At 42.0% G+C, this 16,733-nt stretch overlaps 1 protein-coding gene across 1 annotated transcript in view; it reads left to right on the top strand.

Annotated features, from left to right (window-relative positions):
- Window positions 1–16,733, top strand: part of Tenm3 (teneurin transmembrane protein 3) — a 614,692-nt gene that overhangs the window by 525,247 nt on the left and 72,712 nt on the right. The window contains exons 15-16 of the mRNA XM_052162320.1: window positions 5,771–5,917; window positions 16,197–16,413. Coding sequence (XP_052018280.1) covers window positions 5,771–5,917; window positions 16,197–16,413 — 364 coding nt within the window. The remainder of the gene's footprint in view (window positions 1–5,770; window positions 5,918–16,196; window positions 16,414–16,733) is intronic.

Genomic DNA, 16,733 nt, shown 5'->3' with positions numbered 1-16,733 from the left:
CTCTGCTTCCTGACCACCCAGGATATAAACTCTGCCCCCCCCCCATACCTCTGAAAGACAGAGCTGAAATGAATCATTCAATCCTTTAAGTTGTTTCTGACTGGCATTTTTGTCACAGTGATGTGTGGCTAACTCATACACTCCCTTGGCATTACTCAAAGGAGCCTTGTGGGAGATGCCGGAAGGAAGGTAGCTCTATCCCCATTGCTTTAGGAAAGATTCACGTCCTTAACCAGGTGGTGGTGGTGCACGCCTTTAATCCCAGCAGTCTGGGAGGCAGAGGCAGGCGTATTTCTGAGTTCGAGGCCAGCCTGGTCTACAGAGTGAGTTCCAGGACAGCCAGGGCTATACAGAGAAACCCTGTCTCGGGGGGGGGGGGGGGGGGGGGCCGAGATTCATGTCCTTAGGTCAAGAATGGGTGTGTGCTCCTTCCGATCCCCCCCGCAACAGGACGTATATGTACCGGGAGAAGAGATGGCTTCATGGCAATGGTTCTTAGCCATGTCTGGAGCCAGGCAACCCACGGGACTGGCTATGTGCCTGCACTCAATCGCTCTTTCTCTCTCGTCTGTATTTGCTGTCTCAGTTATGTGTACATCTTAAGCTGGTGATGAGAATTAAATAAACGAATAATAGTAAGTGCTTAGCCTAATACCATAAACTACACTTTTTTATTACCTTCAAGAAGCAAGGTTGGGAAGAGAGCACCCCGTGTCTAAGGTCTAAGGTCATTCTGAAACTGGTATAAACTGAAAGACCAACCTGGGTCAGAGGTAGAAATGTAGCAGCTGTTACTATACCTGCCTCGTGTTCTTAGTCTACAAGGCACTCAGAGAAGAATCTAGAACTGTCTTGACCGCTCGTATTTGTAGTATGTGTGGTTTTCAGGATCCATCTGTCACCAGTTCTCTCAGATAAGGAACCCTAAATAAAGTTTGAGGAATCGTCACCCTACCAGAAATATGGAAATACTCTCCCTGTGTTCTACGTGGATCCTCTTAAAAGATAAATACTCTAAATGTCAAGGAAAGTATTTCATGAATAAAACATCATAATAGCTTTTCTTAAATGACTAGCCTACACTAGTTCCATTCAGGAGGGGGGAAAAAACACCTTAAAACTTGGTACAACTAGTTGGTATTCTTTTAAGTTAAAACATGCACTTTCAAAGTAATTTCTCTGCAACCTAATGTGCATATCAGCAACTGTTAGGTGTATTAATTTTTAACTATACTGGATTGTTTTTACGATTATTATTCCTAATGGCTTCTTGCAACATGCCTGCATTTTTCTGATTATTTCCTGTACTGCCTTCTCTAACAATAGTTTTATTGTTGCAATTATTTTCCTAACTATTTTAACCTTGTGCATCCAAATTTTCTTGCAATTTCCTCATTGTTCAGAATCAGGCTGAACAATTTGAGGTCATCATCACAAACTTTACCCTTCAAAGTAAAATATAGGTGATTGTTTTTAATCTTAATTTTAAGCTATCAGTGATTCTTTATGATATTTAATATGTTCCTTGCGATATGAAAGCGATAAATCTTGGTATCTTATTCTCAGTACAAATCTTTTCAGAGCTGCTTTTTAGTTTTTCATGGACACTGTTAAAATACTTCTAATATTTAAAGTGTTGTGCTAATTATGATTTACTGTGTATTTTCAAATGCATTTTCTGATTTCAGCTTCACTTCTTGGTATCTGCCCGAGCCAATGACAGTCCTACTTTATTGTGGATCAACCCATTGCTTTGCATAACTGACTGTTTGCTAAATTAACCAGGACTGACTGGTCAGAAAAAGTTCAGTCCCCTTAAACCACTAATAGAGACTAGAATGTAGCTTCTGTTCTTTATTTTATTTGCATTAAACTATAGCAGATCTGATATAAAAGCCCATGATACACTGGCCAGCCGTAATCAGTGTAACTAATTTCTATGAACTAAGAATTCCCTTGGAAGCATTACCCTGCCTGAATCGGAAATTCTAGATTATTAATATTGTTATGATTACGTGCAGATCATCAAATGAGCTATTAGAGAACTCTTGCAGATTACATAATACTTAGAAGGAATTATTAAAAATTTGAATCAGTGTCATGATGCAGTAATCCATTTCTCCTTTAATGCTTAAGAGATGAATTATGCTTACTAAGTTATGAATGCAGAGTAGACCTAATGTCATTTCTTCTTTCACCTTCATTTCCCTTGTAATGTATTGTCAATTAGCCATAAACGTTCTTATTTTTAAAGGCAATTCAGAAGCCTCTAATGGAATCCTGTGGCAAAGGGAAGGATCCTTTTATATACACAGTACAGATGTGTCAAAACCACTTATGGGTTTGTTTACCCACATGACACAGCCGGCAGCCCGGAGTGTCTCATGCGAAAGTTACCCTGTAGATCATACCGTTAAGAGCGCTGCCACTTGCGTATGTCAGTAATGAAAAATAATCAACATAAGCACCTTTGAAAAGCAATTTCAGATCATTAAAGATGTATGAATTTTGACAAAGCAAGAAGATTTGAGGCTTATTAAGAATATATTAGGTCTCTGGCATGAGTGACGGGAGAGGGGCTGTATGTCTCTGAAAGATAAATGGTACACAGGCAGCTAGAGATACAGTCTTGGTCCAGCTGGTCCTGTAAACTTGGTGAGAAAAAACAGCCTATTTCAAGATGGTCGTTGAGATGAAACAATGCCCTGGACCACTCCTGTTCTCTAATGGATTACATATGTGAAACAGTCTGTCCATCTGGATTGGAGCCAGAGGCTACTGGAGACCCCTACAGGGCTTCATACGCCCTTTTCCAAGGAGAAAGAAAATACATTTGTCTGGTTTTTTATTTCACTCTTTTCCTTGATGCCTATTTATTTATTAACTATTGAACTTTGGTCACTGTAGATCTCATAGCAGTAAATTTCCAAAATTCTTTAGTCATAAAGACCCCATTCCACCAAGTCTACTTAGCTGTAGTCTTAACAGGACTGAGAACAGCACGTATTGCACAGAACCCGTGCAAGGGAGGTGTTAGCGTCCCCCAGACTGATCTTTAAAGTGCTGCGTGGTTCCTGGCGTCACGGCCACATCGACTAAAATTGAGCGTAGTGCATTTTTAGAAGATTCGAAGTACATCTCTGTCATGTGATGTGAATCTTATGTCAACTGCAGCTACTCAATTTGCATGTGAATTCTGAAATTTTCCTTGTCCCATGTGACACTTCTGAAATGTCTGTCTGTTCTTTTTTTTTCCTTTTTAATTTCCCAAGCTCACTATTTGGATAAGATAGTTAAAGGTACTGTATATCTACTCTTTGTTGACATATCTGCATAAATACCAATATAGCTGTGTATCAGATTGCGCTAGGTGTAACAGTAGCCATTCTTACGCCTGTTTTTGTAAATTGTAACTTGGGCTTCCGTTGTGTGAGATGCCTCGGGTTTAAATTATTGAGACTTAAATTGTCTGTGTCTCATTTTTATAATTTTCGGTTCTCGCAGAATTTCATTCCAACCTAAAACAATAGTTTTCACTAAAACCAAAACTGAAGATTACAGTTTTTTTGCTGTTTTTTGGTTTGACTTTATTTTGCTTCAAAAACTTCATTGTTTGCAACTCAGCTAATGAGCCTTAAATTATAAATTAAAGAATCATAAATACTCACAGGATAAGAGTTGTGACTCTAGAGACCATTCTGGCTAACATACAGAGAAGGAGAAAGCCATCTCATCTATCCTCAGATGGAAACTTCTTTGGCTCATTCTAAATACGTCAGAATAGATATATGTATAGACGATGCCATCAGTTCTCCTTTGTTATTGTGAAACTACAAAATCTCACTCATCAGAACTGATAATGTTGCTCAGCAAAAAACAGCAGAGGCTCACGTCTTCAGTTACCATAGAAATAGGTAGAGCGGGGCTGTACGCAAAGAAAACCCCTCCCCCCTCTCTCCTCAGATGACCTATTTTCCTCTCCTTGTTTGTGTTTTCCATTAGAATATGAAAATATTCATGGCAATATCCAGGCTTTCCTATTCCGATTCCATGTGCAGGCAGCCAGTCCTGCTGCACAGTGGCAGTGGGGCAATGTCACACTTCTACTTCAGTAAAAACCACGAGAGGGAACGCCAATAAGGAACGCTTACCTTTCATGCATGAACCATCTATAGATACACACAGTAACTGTCTAAAGACAAAACAGGCCGCAAAATTAATGTCATCCTGGCCCGATGGCATCCTTAAGTACCATTTTGTCAGAAGGCTACCTTCTGCCTGTCGGCTGTAATTGGAAGAGCCGCCTCTGAGACAGAACGTCTCTTTGAGATATTTCCATCTCAGGTTCCACACTGAAGACCCAAACAAAATGAATAATCATTTGAACGCAGACTAAACATCCTACCACACATTGCTCCTTTAAAGCTTAGGTCCAAAAACAAGTGGGGTGTTCTCACGATAAGGAGCTGTGGGTCGACCCCCCAGATGCTGGAGCAAGTGTTTTACTATATGTATTTTACACCAAATGATTAACAGCTAGCCAAAGAGACTTGATTGCTAGCCAGGTCAGTGCAGGCGTTTAGAGTTTTTAATCCTTATTTCCGTCAGCGTCATGTCACACTCATAAACAGGGACCACAGACTCCACCTGGGTGTCATCCTTCATAAGTGGACCATGTTGGCTGCATGCCAGATGTCATCAGTAGGCAGTGACAAAATTTGGTTTTCAGGGGGAGGGGAGGAAAAATTATATTAGACTGAGACAATTATCAATTTTGGATATATTTAAATTAATGATCTCCCAAATTTTCCCTTCTTGCCCATAAAAGCAGACAAGATAGGATATAAAGGTAACAGCACAAAAGCCTTAGGGAGATTGTCACAAAATATCACCCCTCGCTATCTGTCTTGAAGCACGCCACTACCGTGTTTTTTGTTTAGTCTATCGATGTTTTATTGTGGTCCTTATGGTATTTCATTTTGTCCGTCCTGAGTAATCAAATATGCACAGCTATTACATTGAGTTGGAAAGCCTGTCGGTCCCGTCCCATCCGTATGCAGCCTGAATCCTAATGTTTGTTAGAATAGATGCTAAAGCTGCTTTAGTTCTCCTGGGCTTCGCTTATTCTGTGAAAAGGAATGTACTCTTGGCATAAAGTATAGTCATTAATACTGACCTATACTTTGTGCGATTATTTAATACACTGTAATTTCACATGAATATTCGGCAACTCTGAGGCCAGATAAAATTAATGTTCTCGTTTTAAACATCAGTCATAAATTCATATCCACGCTCATGTTCTTGAATTCAGGGGAATTTTTTTTTAAAGCAACCAGGTGCTTTAAAAAGAAGCTTCTAGCAATGTTTGCCACAGATCAAAATATTGGAACAAGGGGTTCTGAAATTATTTTCCTGAGATGCTTTTCCAAACCATAGACTATACTGTGTGGCTCTGTGGAGGTGAGGGGGGGGGGGGAAGGGATGGAAAACGTCAGGTTAATTTTGTCTGGCCTGAAGCTACTTAGTGGGTCGTTGCATATATTTCTGTCCTACACAGGTAAGTGGTGTCTCAAGGGTCAGGCCAATCAAAGATGCCACTTGGGTAAGAATTAGAGTCTTGGATAGCGTTGCTGTTTCTATCCATGTGCAATTACAGTCTTTGTGCTGTTTATAAAGGCCTGTTCCCACTAAGTGTCCTGTATCTGTTTCCTTCAGGTGCAAAGACTTTCAATACTCAAATCACTGGTGTTTCCCTTCCTTGTCTTGACAGAGGGTTGCCCCGGCTTGTGCAACAGCAACGGGAGATGTACACTGGACCAAAACGGCTGGCATTGTGTTTGCCAGCCAGGGTGGAGAGGAGCGGGCTGTGACGTAGCCATGGAGACTCTCTGTACAGACAGCAAAGACAACGAAGGAGGTAAGGAAGGCTGAAGTAAAAACAAAGTCTGTGACAGAGCGTGGCAGTGACAGTGACTGCACAAGTATCTGTTGGAAAGGAGAAGCAGATCCCTGTAAATTAGGTTGGTTGAAAATGTGTGTGTGCCGATGGGGTGATTGTGCTCCCTGATTTGTCTGAAACAAAAGCCTGGTGATTGTTGTTCACAGAAGAGGCAAGGTCACTGCTACCAAGCTACTGTATAATGCCCATTGTTCTCTGTCCCTTTTTCTGATTCCCGGGTGACTGTCCCCCTCAACAATGATATTCAGGGCGTTGTGCGTTGGGAGTGCCACAGAAGTATTTTAATAACTAAACAAGCTAGAAGATGCCAGGCAGGTTTTTTTTTTTTCCTCAAACTCTTCTGGTAAAAACTATCAGCAGAGAAAAGAAGAAGAGAGACCAGCAGCCCCTGGAAGCTGGGTTTCACTGTCTTTTCATCGTCAACTTTACACCCCTATAAAGGGATTGTAATGTTCCACCCAATTTAAGCCTTCGGCTAGGAATAATTATTCTCTCCCCTTTGAGCACATCCCCCATGCTATTGTATTTTAATTTCAGAGAATAGAGAGTGGGAGTTGGTGATGGAATAGTTGCCCCTGACAGCTGTTTAATTTTGACAAACCATGAGGAGGGGATCTGGTGCGGGTGGAGTTGCTGTCTGAGTCTGAGATCACCTCCTGGAGGCCTTAACGGGTTTCAGCCTCCTCAGCCCTCCAAGCCTGCTCTTCTGGAAGATGGTCGCCCTGGACAGCCGTGTTGGCTAGAGAGCTCAGATGTTACAGAGGCAGGCAGATCTTCCCTCCAGGAGGTAGTCTCGAGGTAGTCCAGGAGCACAGCGTTTGGCCTCATCTGGAGCTCAGCTCTCTGATTGCTTCACCTACAAAATAGAAATAAAAGGCTTTGAAGGTGTTAAGTGAAAAGTTGTGTTTGGATTTTCAGTGTGCCTCAGCCATTGTCACTCAGGGTTTTCCCTCTTGTGTTTCCGGGGTGCTTATCCTGACTAGGCCTGGAAAGTTGCCAAAGACCTGTAGAGTGGGGCCTAGCTCCTCTCCTCCAGTGGCTGAGCCCATACCTCAGCATCAGCATGCTCTCTGCCACAGGCCACTTGTTAACTTTCTTGCAGACTGTTTGCCGATCTTCCCTTGGCTATCAAGACAAGCCAGTAACCCTACTTAAAAAAGCTTTCTTTCCTTCCCCCACACCGCCCCCACCCTTAATGGATTCAGCAGCCGCTACCCCTCAGAGCTTTCCTAGCTAATAATACCTTGTTGCCCAAACTCCTCGCAAGCGATCACATGCTCACAGAAATGGCAGCGTTAATCCTCTCCGAGACATAGCCCAGATGGCAGCCTAACTCCTTGTTTTCCCCAAAAGAACTCCAATCCCATTGTCTCTGGCGCCAGGGGAGGAGAGTGACTCTTTCTCCTTGGTTGTGCATCCCAGGTTTTTTGTAGTCCTCTAAAAGGAGATTACTTTGAGGGGGTCCTGCTTGCTCTCAGAGGGACTCAAGCTGCAAGCCAGGTCTGTAGAGACGAGGCAGAGTAATTTAGGGGCTAATCAACTCTTTGGTATTATTATCAGCCAAGGAGGTTTTCTCCTTTTCCTCAAAAATGTATCAACTGTGAATTGGCCCCATTCCCCTCTGTTTAGTCTTATTAGCATGAAACTCTTCGTTTCTCTCTCCGAGGGCAAATCCGAGCTGATAGAACCGCTCCTGTGAATTCTCTATTATCTCACGGAATTTGCATGGCTGTCCCTAACCTAATTTTGTTGTTCTTCAAAGAAGGAATCTTGGGGCTGCCTTCATCATATCCAGGCACCCAGGCTAGACGGTTCTTTGATATAGGTGCATGGTCATGCCTTAGAGACAGTGTCTGCCATACTGAAGACCATCAAGATACACGATCTGTCTATTCAGGATAGTGGGAGTCGTGTGACAAAAGGAACAATAGGGCAGAAGGCTTAGATTAGGGTGGTACAGAAACTTTCGGACCTCTAGGCAGTGGGGTGTTGCAGAGCCGTTATCTACGTTAGGTTTGATGTCAGAATATTGAGTTAGCCAGCACACCTCTAAGTAACTTGACTTGGCATATTAAGTAACTGAAGAGGAGCAGGTAAAGATGTTGATTCAGCTCTAGCCAGAAGTTAAACAAAACCATGTGGGTGTATGTGTGGGTGTGTGTATGTGTGTGTGTGTATGCTCTGGTTTGAACACAGTCTTTGAAAAAGACATGGAAAGTGGGTTTACCATTCCCAAAAGTGACAAAGATAGATTAAAGTGAGAGGCTTATATTAAAATGTCTTTATAAAGCACAACACAATGTATAATGAATATGCATAGATAGATAGATAGATAGATAGATGATAGAGAGATAGATGATAGATAAATAGATGATAGATAAATAGATGATAGATAAATAGATGGTAGATGGTAGATGGTAGATGGATAGATACATGATTGAGAGAGAGAGAGAGAGAGAGAGAGAGAGAGAGAGAGAGAGAGAGAGAGAGAGAGAGAATGAGACCTGGCTGGTTCTGTGTGTCAACTTGATGCAGGCTGGAGTTATCACAAAGAAAGGAGCCTCCCTTGAAGAAATGTCTCCATGAGATCCAGCTGTGGGGCATTTTCTCAATTAGTGATCAAGGTGGGAGGGCTCAGCCCATTGTGGGTGGTGCCATCCCTGGGCTGGTAGTCCTGGGTTCTATAAGAAAGCAAGCTGAGCAAGCCAGAGGAAGCAAGCCAGTAAGGAACATCCCTCCATGGCCTCTGCATCAGCTCCTGCTTCCTGCCCTGCTTGAGTTCCAGTCCTGACTTCCTTTGATGATGAACAGCAGCAGTATGGAAGTGTAAACTGAATAAACCCTTTCCTCCCCAACTTGCTTCTTGGTCATGATGTTTGTGCAGGACTAGAAACCCTGACTAATACAGACAGACAGATGATGGATGGGTGGATGGATGGATGGATGGATGGATGGATGGATGGATGGATGGATGGGTAGGTGGATGGGTGGATGGGTGGATGGATGGGTGGGTGGATGGATGGATGGATGGGTGGATGGATGGGTGGATGGGTGGATGGATGGGTGAGTGGGTGGGTGGATGGGTAGATAAGTAGGTAGGTAGATCTGTAGGTAAGTAGACAAATGTGTGTTTAGACTAAATGGAGCATGTACAGGGAAATAGCCAAATATCTTCTTCTGCCAGTCTTTTTTTTATTACTCCACGCTAGTTTTCCTTTTCTGTCTCTGACTAACCCCATCACCACTGTCTGATTATAAAGAAGGTACCAGTCACTTGCCTTCCTGGGTCACTAAGGTCACTAAGAAGGTACGGGTCCTTGCCTTCCTGGGTCACTAAGGTCACTAAGAAGGAACCAGTCACTTGCCTTCCTGGGTCACTAAGGTCACTAAGAAGGTACGGGTCCTTGCCTTCCTGGGTCCTCCTTCCTGTTGACTTTCAGACATAGTGACTCTCAGATTTCCAAACAATGGACACGAGCTTCTAAAGGAGCAGGAAGAGGGGACCACTAGTACAATAGATGGAGCCGAGTCCTTATGCACTCTTAATATCTATGCACTCACAGAAAGCAAACCTACGGCCATGTCTTTTTAAGGTTCAAACAGCTGCTGTGCGCACTGGGTGGCTGTGGCCTTTTGAAGCAAAGGGGCGTCTTTTCCTCATGATAAGGTCTCTGACAAAGATCTCCGCTCTGGGGAATTGACAGTGATCCCCTCCACCAAAGCAACTCCAGATTTCAGAGAGAGTCCACTGAAGCAAGTTTAAAAATATAAGCTAAGTAAATAAAATGGTGGGTAATAGCAATGGTAAGAGATGGGGAGATGGTAAAGACAAACAGAACCATCAAAGATTGCTAAGTACCCCCTCCCAGAGTACTTTATCAGATTGGCACTCAACATCTCTAGGTACCATAGTAGAGCATTGGCTTGGAAAAAGTGCTTACTGGTTTGGAAGGCAGTTGGTTCCTAGTGAGGTTAGTGATTCAGTTGCCATAGTGATTCGGTTGCCATGTACAAGTTTGCTATCACATGGTTATCCGAATTAATTTGACTGCTCATACACTGTTAGTAATTGGGGGTCTTGTGGTTGTTAACTTTTTTCCTGGTGCATAGTAAATGTGTGGTAAGTGTGTGTGTGTGTGTGTGTGTGTGAGAGAGAGAGAGAGAGAGAGAGAGAGAGAGAGAGAGAGAGAGAGAGAGAGAGAGAGACGGAGACACAGAGAGAGAGGGAGACAGAGACAGACAGAGACAGACAGAGACAGAAAGATTTACATATCCATTGACTGCATTGTGTGTATCTTTTGTCATATGGATATTTTCTCAACTAATATGAAGTAATGTTTTATGCAATTTACCTTTTCATTCATAAATTCTAGGGGTGGTTTCTGAACAAGAGCCTTGTAAGATTATACATAGATTTACAGATGTGTCATAGTTTCTTCTGGTTTTGGAGAGAGTAGTTGTTTGTTTGCTTTCTTAATATCTATAGTTGATGAGTAGCACTTTTTAAATTATTTATCTTTGTTTTATGTCCATTGGTATTTCACTGTTTTGTATGTTTTCATGTGTCTGTGTGAGCGTGTTAGATCCCCGGGAACTGGAGTTACAGACAGTTGTACACTGCCCTGTGGGTGCTGGGTATTGAACCCAGGTTCTCTGGTAGAGCAGCCTCATCTCTCTGAGTCATCTCTCCAGCCCTGATGAGTAGCACTTTTAAATAACTACTGGAGTGAAGAACATACAAGAACTTGAGGAACAGATAGTGTCTGGGATGGGAAAGGAATACAAAGACAACCCACAAGGCATATCTCTTATTCAGATAAACTTCCTGCCTGCAAGGTGAAGGACTTGGATTTGTTCTTTCGAGTGCATGCTTTTAAAAAAAATTTAAAGCCAGCTGTGGTAGCATATAATTCCCACTGCTGGGGAGACAGAAACAGGTAGTCCCTGGGGCCCATGTCCAAACAACTTTATCTACTAGATGAGAGCATGAATGTGTGCATGCACACGTGGCACACACATGCATACACACAGATAAGAAATATAATTCTTTAACAAAGAAAACGTGATGTAGATACATTGGTTGGTACTATTCATGTAATTGGAAATACAGGGGAAGGAACAAGTCTGGAGAGGCAGGGAAAGACATTGTGCTTGGGACATATTAGATATTTGAGATACGTTTGGCTTCTCATGCCTATATGATATGCACCTAGAAAGATCTAGAAGACAGATCAGCACAGAGCATTTTTTCTTTTTTTTTTTTTAATTTATTTACATACCAAGTGTTATCCCCTTATCCAGTTTCCCCCCTTCCCAGAAACTTCCTATCCCATTTCCCCTCCCCCTGCTTCTATGATGGTATTCCTCCACCCACCTACCCACTCACGCCTCCCCACCACCCTACACTGTAGGTTTCCCTACACTGGGGCATCTATTGAACTAGAAGACAGACTTTTATAGGTCAAAAATTGATCCCACAGGAGCCAAGAGTGTAGAATTTATATGAATGTGAACTTGAAGGCACCAAGACAGCACTGGTTCCCATAGAACAAGAATGTGGTGAAAGTCAGATCCCATTCAGTAGTGCAGAAAGGAACCACACACACACACACACACACACACACACACACACACACACACACACACACGCTACCAAATGATCACTGGAAAGAGTCATGAACTGTGCATGACACACCGATAAAATCCCACAGCCACAGTCCTGCCTCAGGATTGGGACCTGGCAGTAGGTAAGCAGCAAAGGCAGTCAAGTAATTAGACTTAAGGAAAAGAGAAGGCTTATATTTTTTTCCCAGTCAATAGATAAAAATTTTAGAAATAAATTAAAATGTCCATTCTTCAAAGAAAAAAAAAAGATGAGAGTCTGGGGAAACAGGAGGCCATTATCAAAGTAAACTAGGAAAAGAGCCCGAGTTTAATACCTTGACTGAAGGTATACTGATTAAATCTGACAGAAAAAATATACCAAGGATGATGTAAAGTGATTTAAAATGTTATTTAAAAAGAAAATAGGGCAGGGTAGAAAGCTGGAGGCCAGAGCAGGTTAGCCATTGTGGCCACAGGCTGATATTTGTAAATGAACTCTAACTACATCTCTGTGGTTGCCTTCAGCCACTTCTGTATTGTCAAAGCTCCTTCACAGGGACTGCCTCATAGATGCACAGCTCACAAAACCTAAAATACCCACTATTTGACAATCTATAAAAATAAACTTAACTAACCGCTGTTAAAGACCACCAGCGGATGCCTCAGGGAAGACAAGAATGTCTTGGAAATATGGACAGAATCTAACTAAAGCAATAATCTGAGGCGTCAAGAGGAGGAAAGCAGAAATTACGTATCTACTTTACATCCAAGTACCACTGACAGCAGCGCAAGCTGGTGTGAAGAAAGGCTCTTCACTAATAATGAACGTTGCTATTCAGTGAGCTTTGACATTTTCTGCTCTTTCGGCTTTTTATGATTAATGTTGTTAAAAATGGCGGCTATTCCAGGCCAAATGTAAGCCACCAGGTAACAGCCCTGAGACCACCATGGAATCCCAGTGATATCGAGAAGCTATTCCACAGAGACAATTTTGCAACGCTGAACATTTGGGCAAGTGCGTAATCAACTTAGTGCTACCAGATAGGCTCTCTGCTGCAAGCGCAGACAGAGAGTGAAAAATGTCTTCTCAAGTTATAGGAAGCCAGATTCATAACCATCCGTCACTTGCTTAGGCAACTCACTGATAAACTCCGCACAAAAATAACAAACAGTGTGTCCCTGCATCTCGCCGGTGGAAAATGAGATTCTTCCTCTGATGGATGTTAGCAGAGTGGCTTGTAAAAATGCATTTCCAACTGATTAGTTCAGAAGGTGTCAATCTCGTGCAGTTTTATGACCTGCAGACGACATGCCAGGTGTACATTCGCTTTTTATAAACTAACAAAGATGAATGGCTAAATCAGAGCGTTCCTCTTTGGCAGCTGGACCACATATTGCCTAAGAGAGGGCATTGGGGGAGTATTGGGATGGGTGCAGTTAACTCTCAATTCACCAGATTAATGGAGATTTGATATAATATTTGAAGGTACTTCCCCTTGTGGAGGAGGGTTTATGCGGAGTGATATAAAAGAGCAATGTTTAATTATTATATATATAATATATAATATAATATATATATTATACACTAAAGCTACTCACCTAGGTGAAATAGATCATAGAACATATACTAAAGAATCCCCATAGAAGCTCTACATATGCTCATAAATCACCACTTATTGGTTAAAGTTGGTTTTAAGGAGTTGTTTTATTTTGTTTTTGAAGCCAAAAATGATATAGAAACAACAGGCCAATCATCTACTTCTTGAGAGAACTAGGTCTTGAAATCTATGCTTCTATTCTAAGAGAGGTGGAGAGAAAAAAAATCTTATCACATTATTATTATAATATATCCTCATGAAGAATAAGGCCTCAGCATGGCCTCATCTTTCTTCCATTAGAAATATCAAGAAATATTTATACATTTTTCATCTTTATGGCTTTTTCAGTAGGAAAGAAATACTTTGATAAATTTACATGAAATTCCAAAGCTCGGTTTCATTTGATTATCTTAACACATGATTTTAGAGTTTTGTCAAAGAAGTGCGTGTGCTGCTTCAACTAGTCAGCAACCCAATGACCTCCACAATATGCAATATCTGCATAAAAATGGCACCCATAAAGAAAATATGTAATATCTCTCATCAGAAATTCAGACTCATTCATTTATGTGTGTCTAGAAACTACCACAATCATTTAAAATGCTTACGTAAGAAGAGACCAGCATCATAAATACGTGTCAGGTCCGTGAGGTATATGAGCTCAGCTTCTTCCAATTTCAAGGGATTACAAAACCATCCAACCCAAATAGACTTTAAAGTGAAAAGGAATGCCTTAGCTTCCAGAAGGCCAAGGGCAGCTTATTAAAAGACCCCAAGGCGGCCACCGTGTTTATGACCTGCTGGGATTGGCTCAAGCCTTTGACTCTGCTTATTCTGGGATAGGTCCTAGGGGGTCAGAAAGATGACTACAGCCATCTTTACTCCACAACCTTAGGTTTCCACCCCGTGGACCTCAGAGACAGAGAGGCAGAGGCTCTCTCTCATGCTGACACTTTTAGTCACTGAAATTTCTGGACCACAGTGCAGGGAGTGTGTGTGCGTATGCGTGTGGTGGTCTGAGAGCTGGAGAAGGGAGATGTTGAAATGAGAAATCAAGGAAGAGCAGGAGTGAAGGAAGAAAACGGGAGGCCTTCTCTGTTCTCCTTCAAGCAGACACAGTGACTAAGGCTCTACCCCACACACCTCATTGCTTCTTACCTCTCCTTTGTTGCTCTTCTCCTCCCGGACTGGAACTTTAATCTATTTCTTTTGTTAAGAGAATTTAGTATGTTTTTATTTATTTTGAAGACTGTGCATGTACTACAGCAGGCATGTGATGGTCAGAGGACAGCTTTCGGGAGTCAGTTCTCTACTTCCACCATGTGCGTCTTGGGGATCAAACTCGGGTCAGACACAAACCTTGGTAGCAGGCACGTTTACCCACTGAGCCATCCTACCAGCTTAATAGCACTGTTACCTCCTTCTGTCTCGGTTTGCCATCGGATAAGGAAAGGGCAAACTAAGTATGGCACAAAGCAAATAAATTATTAGGATACTTTTTAAATACTGAAAGTAGTTTTTTTAATTTGTATAAATAAAACATACACATCATCTAAATATTTTTTCATCTGGGTTTGCCATAAGATCGCCTGCTCCTTACTTGTAAAGTGGCTTCAAACTGTCTTGTCAGTTCCCCAAGAATGTTTGATGGCGTCACACTATTTTTCATTAATCTATTCTAGGAGATCCAGTTACCAAGTGGTCCAGTTTTATGTATTTAACAGGCTTAAAGGGCGGGTCATAGCAGTGACTGACAGCCACTCACATATCACATGGTTGGTGATAAGAGTCACACAGAATATATTCAGGCCCAAGTTGCATTCTGAGACCAGCATCACCGGACCATCAGATCACTGCACAGACTTCTGAGTGTCGTCCGGAAACCTAGACATAGAAGGCTTTCGCTTATCCCCTAATGCTAAAGACATGATCTTGAGACATGAGGAGCTTCTGTTGTCCTAACATGACACATCATTTAAAATAGCCTTTTCATTACCTCGGACGGAACATACTCTGAAGTGATGGCAAATGATATCATCGAACAAATAATCAACCAGCAACATAATCATTTATTATCACTATTAAATATTATGCTCTTGATGGCATATTCCTTGCAGCCCAGTTTTCTATGGCTGGCAGCACACGGGGCATGCATGCAGCAGCCCTAGGTCTTCTGAGAGCACTGTCTTACATGCAGCTCCTGGTTACAGAACTGTGGCATGCGGCACGTGACTGTGAAAGCCACCAAGAGTTCCTTTGTAATATTCTTAACGAAGACATCAGTGACTGTACCCATGCTTCTTTACGTCACGAATATCATAGGTCCATGTTTCTTGGTTGATATTTTTATAACCTCCATGATCATGACGAATTTATATTTGCTATTTTTTTTAATAATACTGCATTGTAGGGGTAGCAAAGAATAAAGATCAATTTGAGAAATGCCTTACTCCCTGCCAGAACGTGATTTACCCTTCTTAGGAGAACTGTTTCTATGCTAGATGACTGGCTGGACTCATCCACTTCATGTTAGCATGTTTGTGATAGTCCCTTCCCATCTCTCCCTTTGCAGTCCTTTTCTGAACTTTAGAGCTTCAACGTACACGGGTCCTTGTCTGTTTTCTCTATGTGCCTAGTATGGGAACTCGTGGGGAATTTCTCTAAAACATAGACGGCTTCAATAATTGTGTTTACAACTAGTCTTGATTCCTTCCTGCTAATAAGGTTTTCCAATCAGTAATGCACATTCCTCGCTGGGAATAAATGTTAAACATGATTACTTTCGACCTTTCTCAAGCTAGCTCTTTACTTCCTGTAAAAACTGATGCGAGTACAATGTCTGTAGTTCTGTCAGGCTTCAAAAGGATGCCTCATAGAGATAGCTAGCAGATGCACAGTGGCAAATTAACTGACAAGAAACAAACCAGGCAGTAGACGCAAGTCACCCCGTGCTGTGCACGGCACACGGAGATCCGGCTAACCGGTTATCCGGCTAACCGGCTAACTGGCTAACTGGTCTGCTGCTGCCTCTGCAGATGGACTCATTGACTGCATGGATCCTGATTGCTGCCTCCAGAGCTCCTGCCAAAACCAGCCCTACTGTCGTGGCTTGCCTGATCCTCAGGATATCATTAGCCAAAGCCTTCAGACACCATCTCAGCAAGCTGCCAAGTCCTTCTATGACCGAATCAGTTTCCTGATTGGATCGGATAGCACCCACGTGCTCCCTGGAGAAAGTCCGTTCAATAAGAGGTTAATGCTTACTTTCCTTCTATAGACTTCGTAAGGGTCGTAAGAACAGTTCTGCCCGCTTTCTGTGAAATGCTGAAGGGTGTTTTTGAGAAAACTGCTTATGTATGGTTTTTTTGGTTCCTTTTTTTTTTTTTTTTTTTTTGCAAAATTCTTCATCAAACTTCCCATTTTGAGCATTTTTTACACTGTTCACATACTTTGTCAATTTCACTACCTGAGACTTAACAGGACATCCCGTTAAGGAGTCAATAAATCTTCATTTAACTAGTTGATTTTTTTTTAACCACAGTTGGAAACATTTCAGAAGGCATGATGAAAAG

This window comes from Apodemus sylvaticus, chromosome 18 (genome assembly GCF_947179515.1).
Source record: "Apodemus sylvaticus chromosome 18, mApoSyl1.1, whole genome shotgun sequence".
Classification (NCBI taxonomy): Eukaryota; Metazoa; Chordata; class Mammalia; order Rodentia; family Muridae; genus Apodemus; species Apodemus sylvaticus.
The sequence above is the reverse complement of the archived record's forward strand: the minus strand, read 5'-3'. Positions and strand labels throughout refer to the sequence as shown.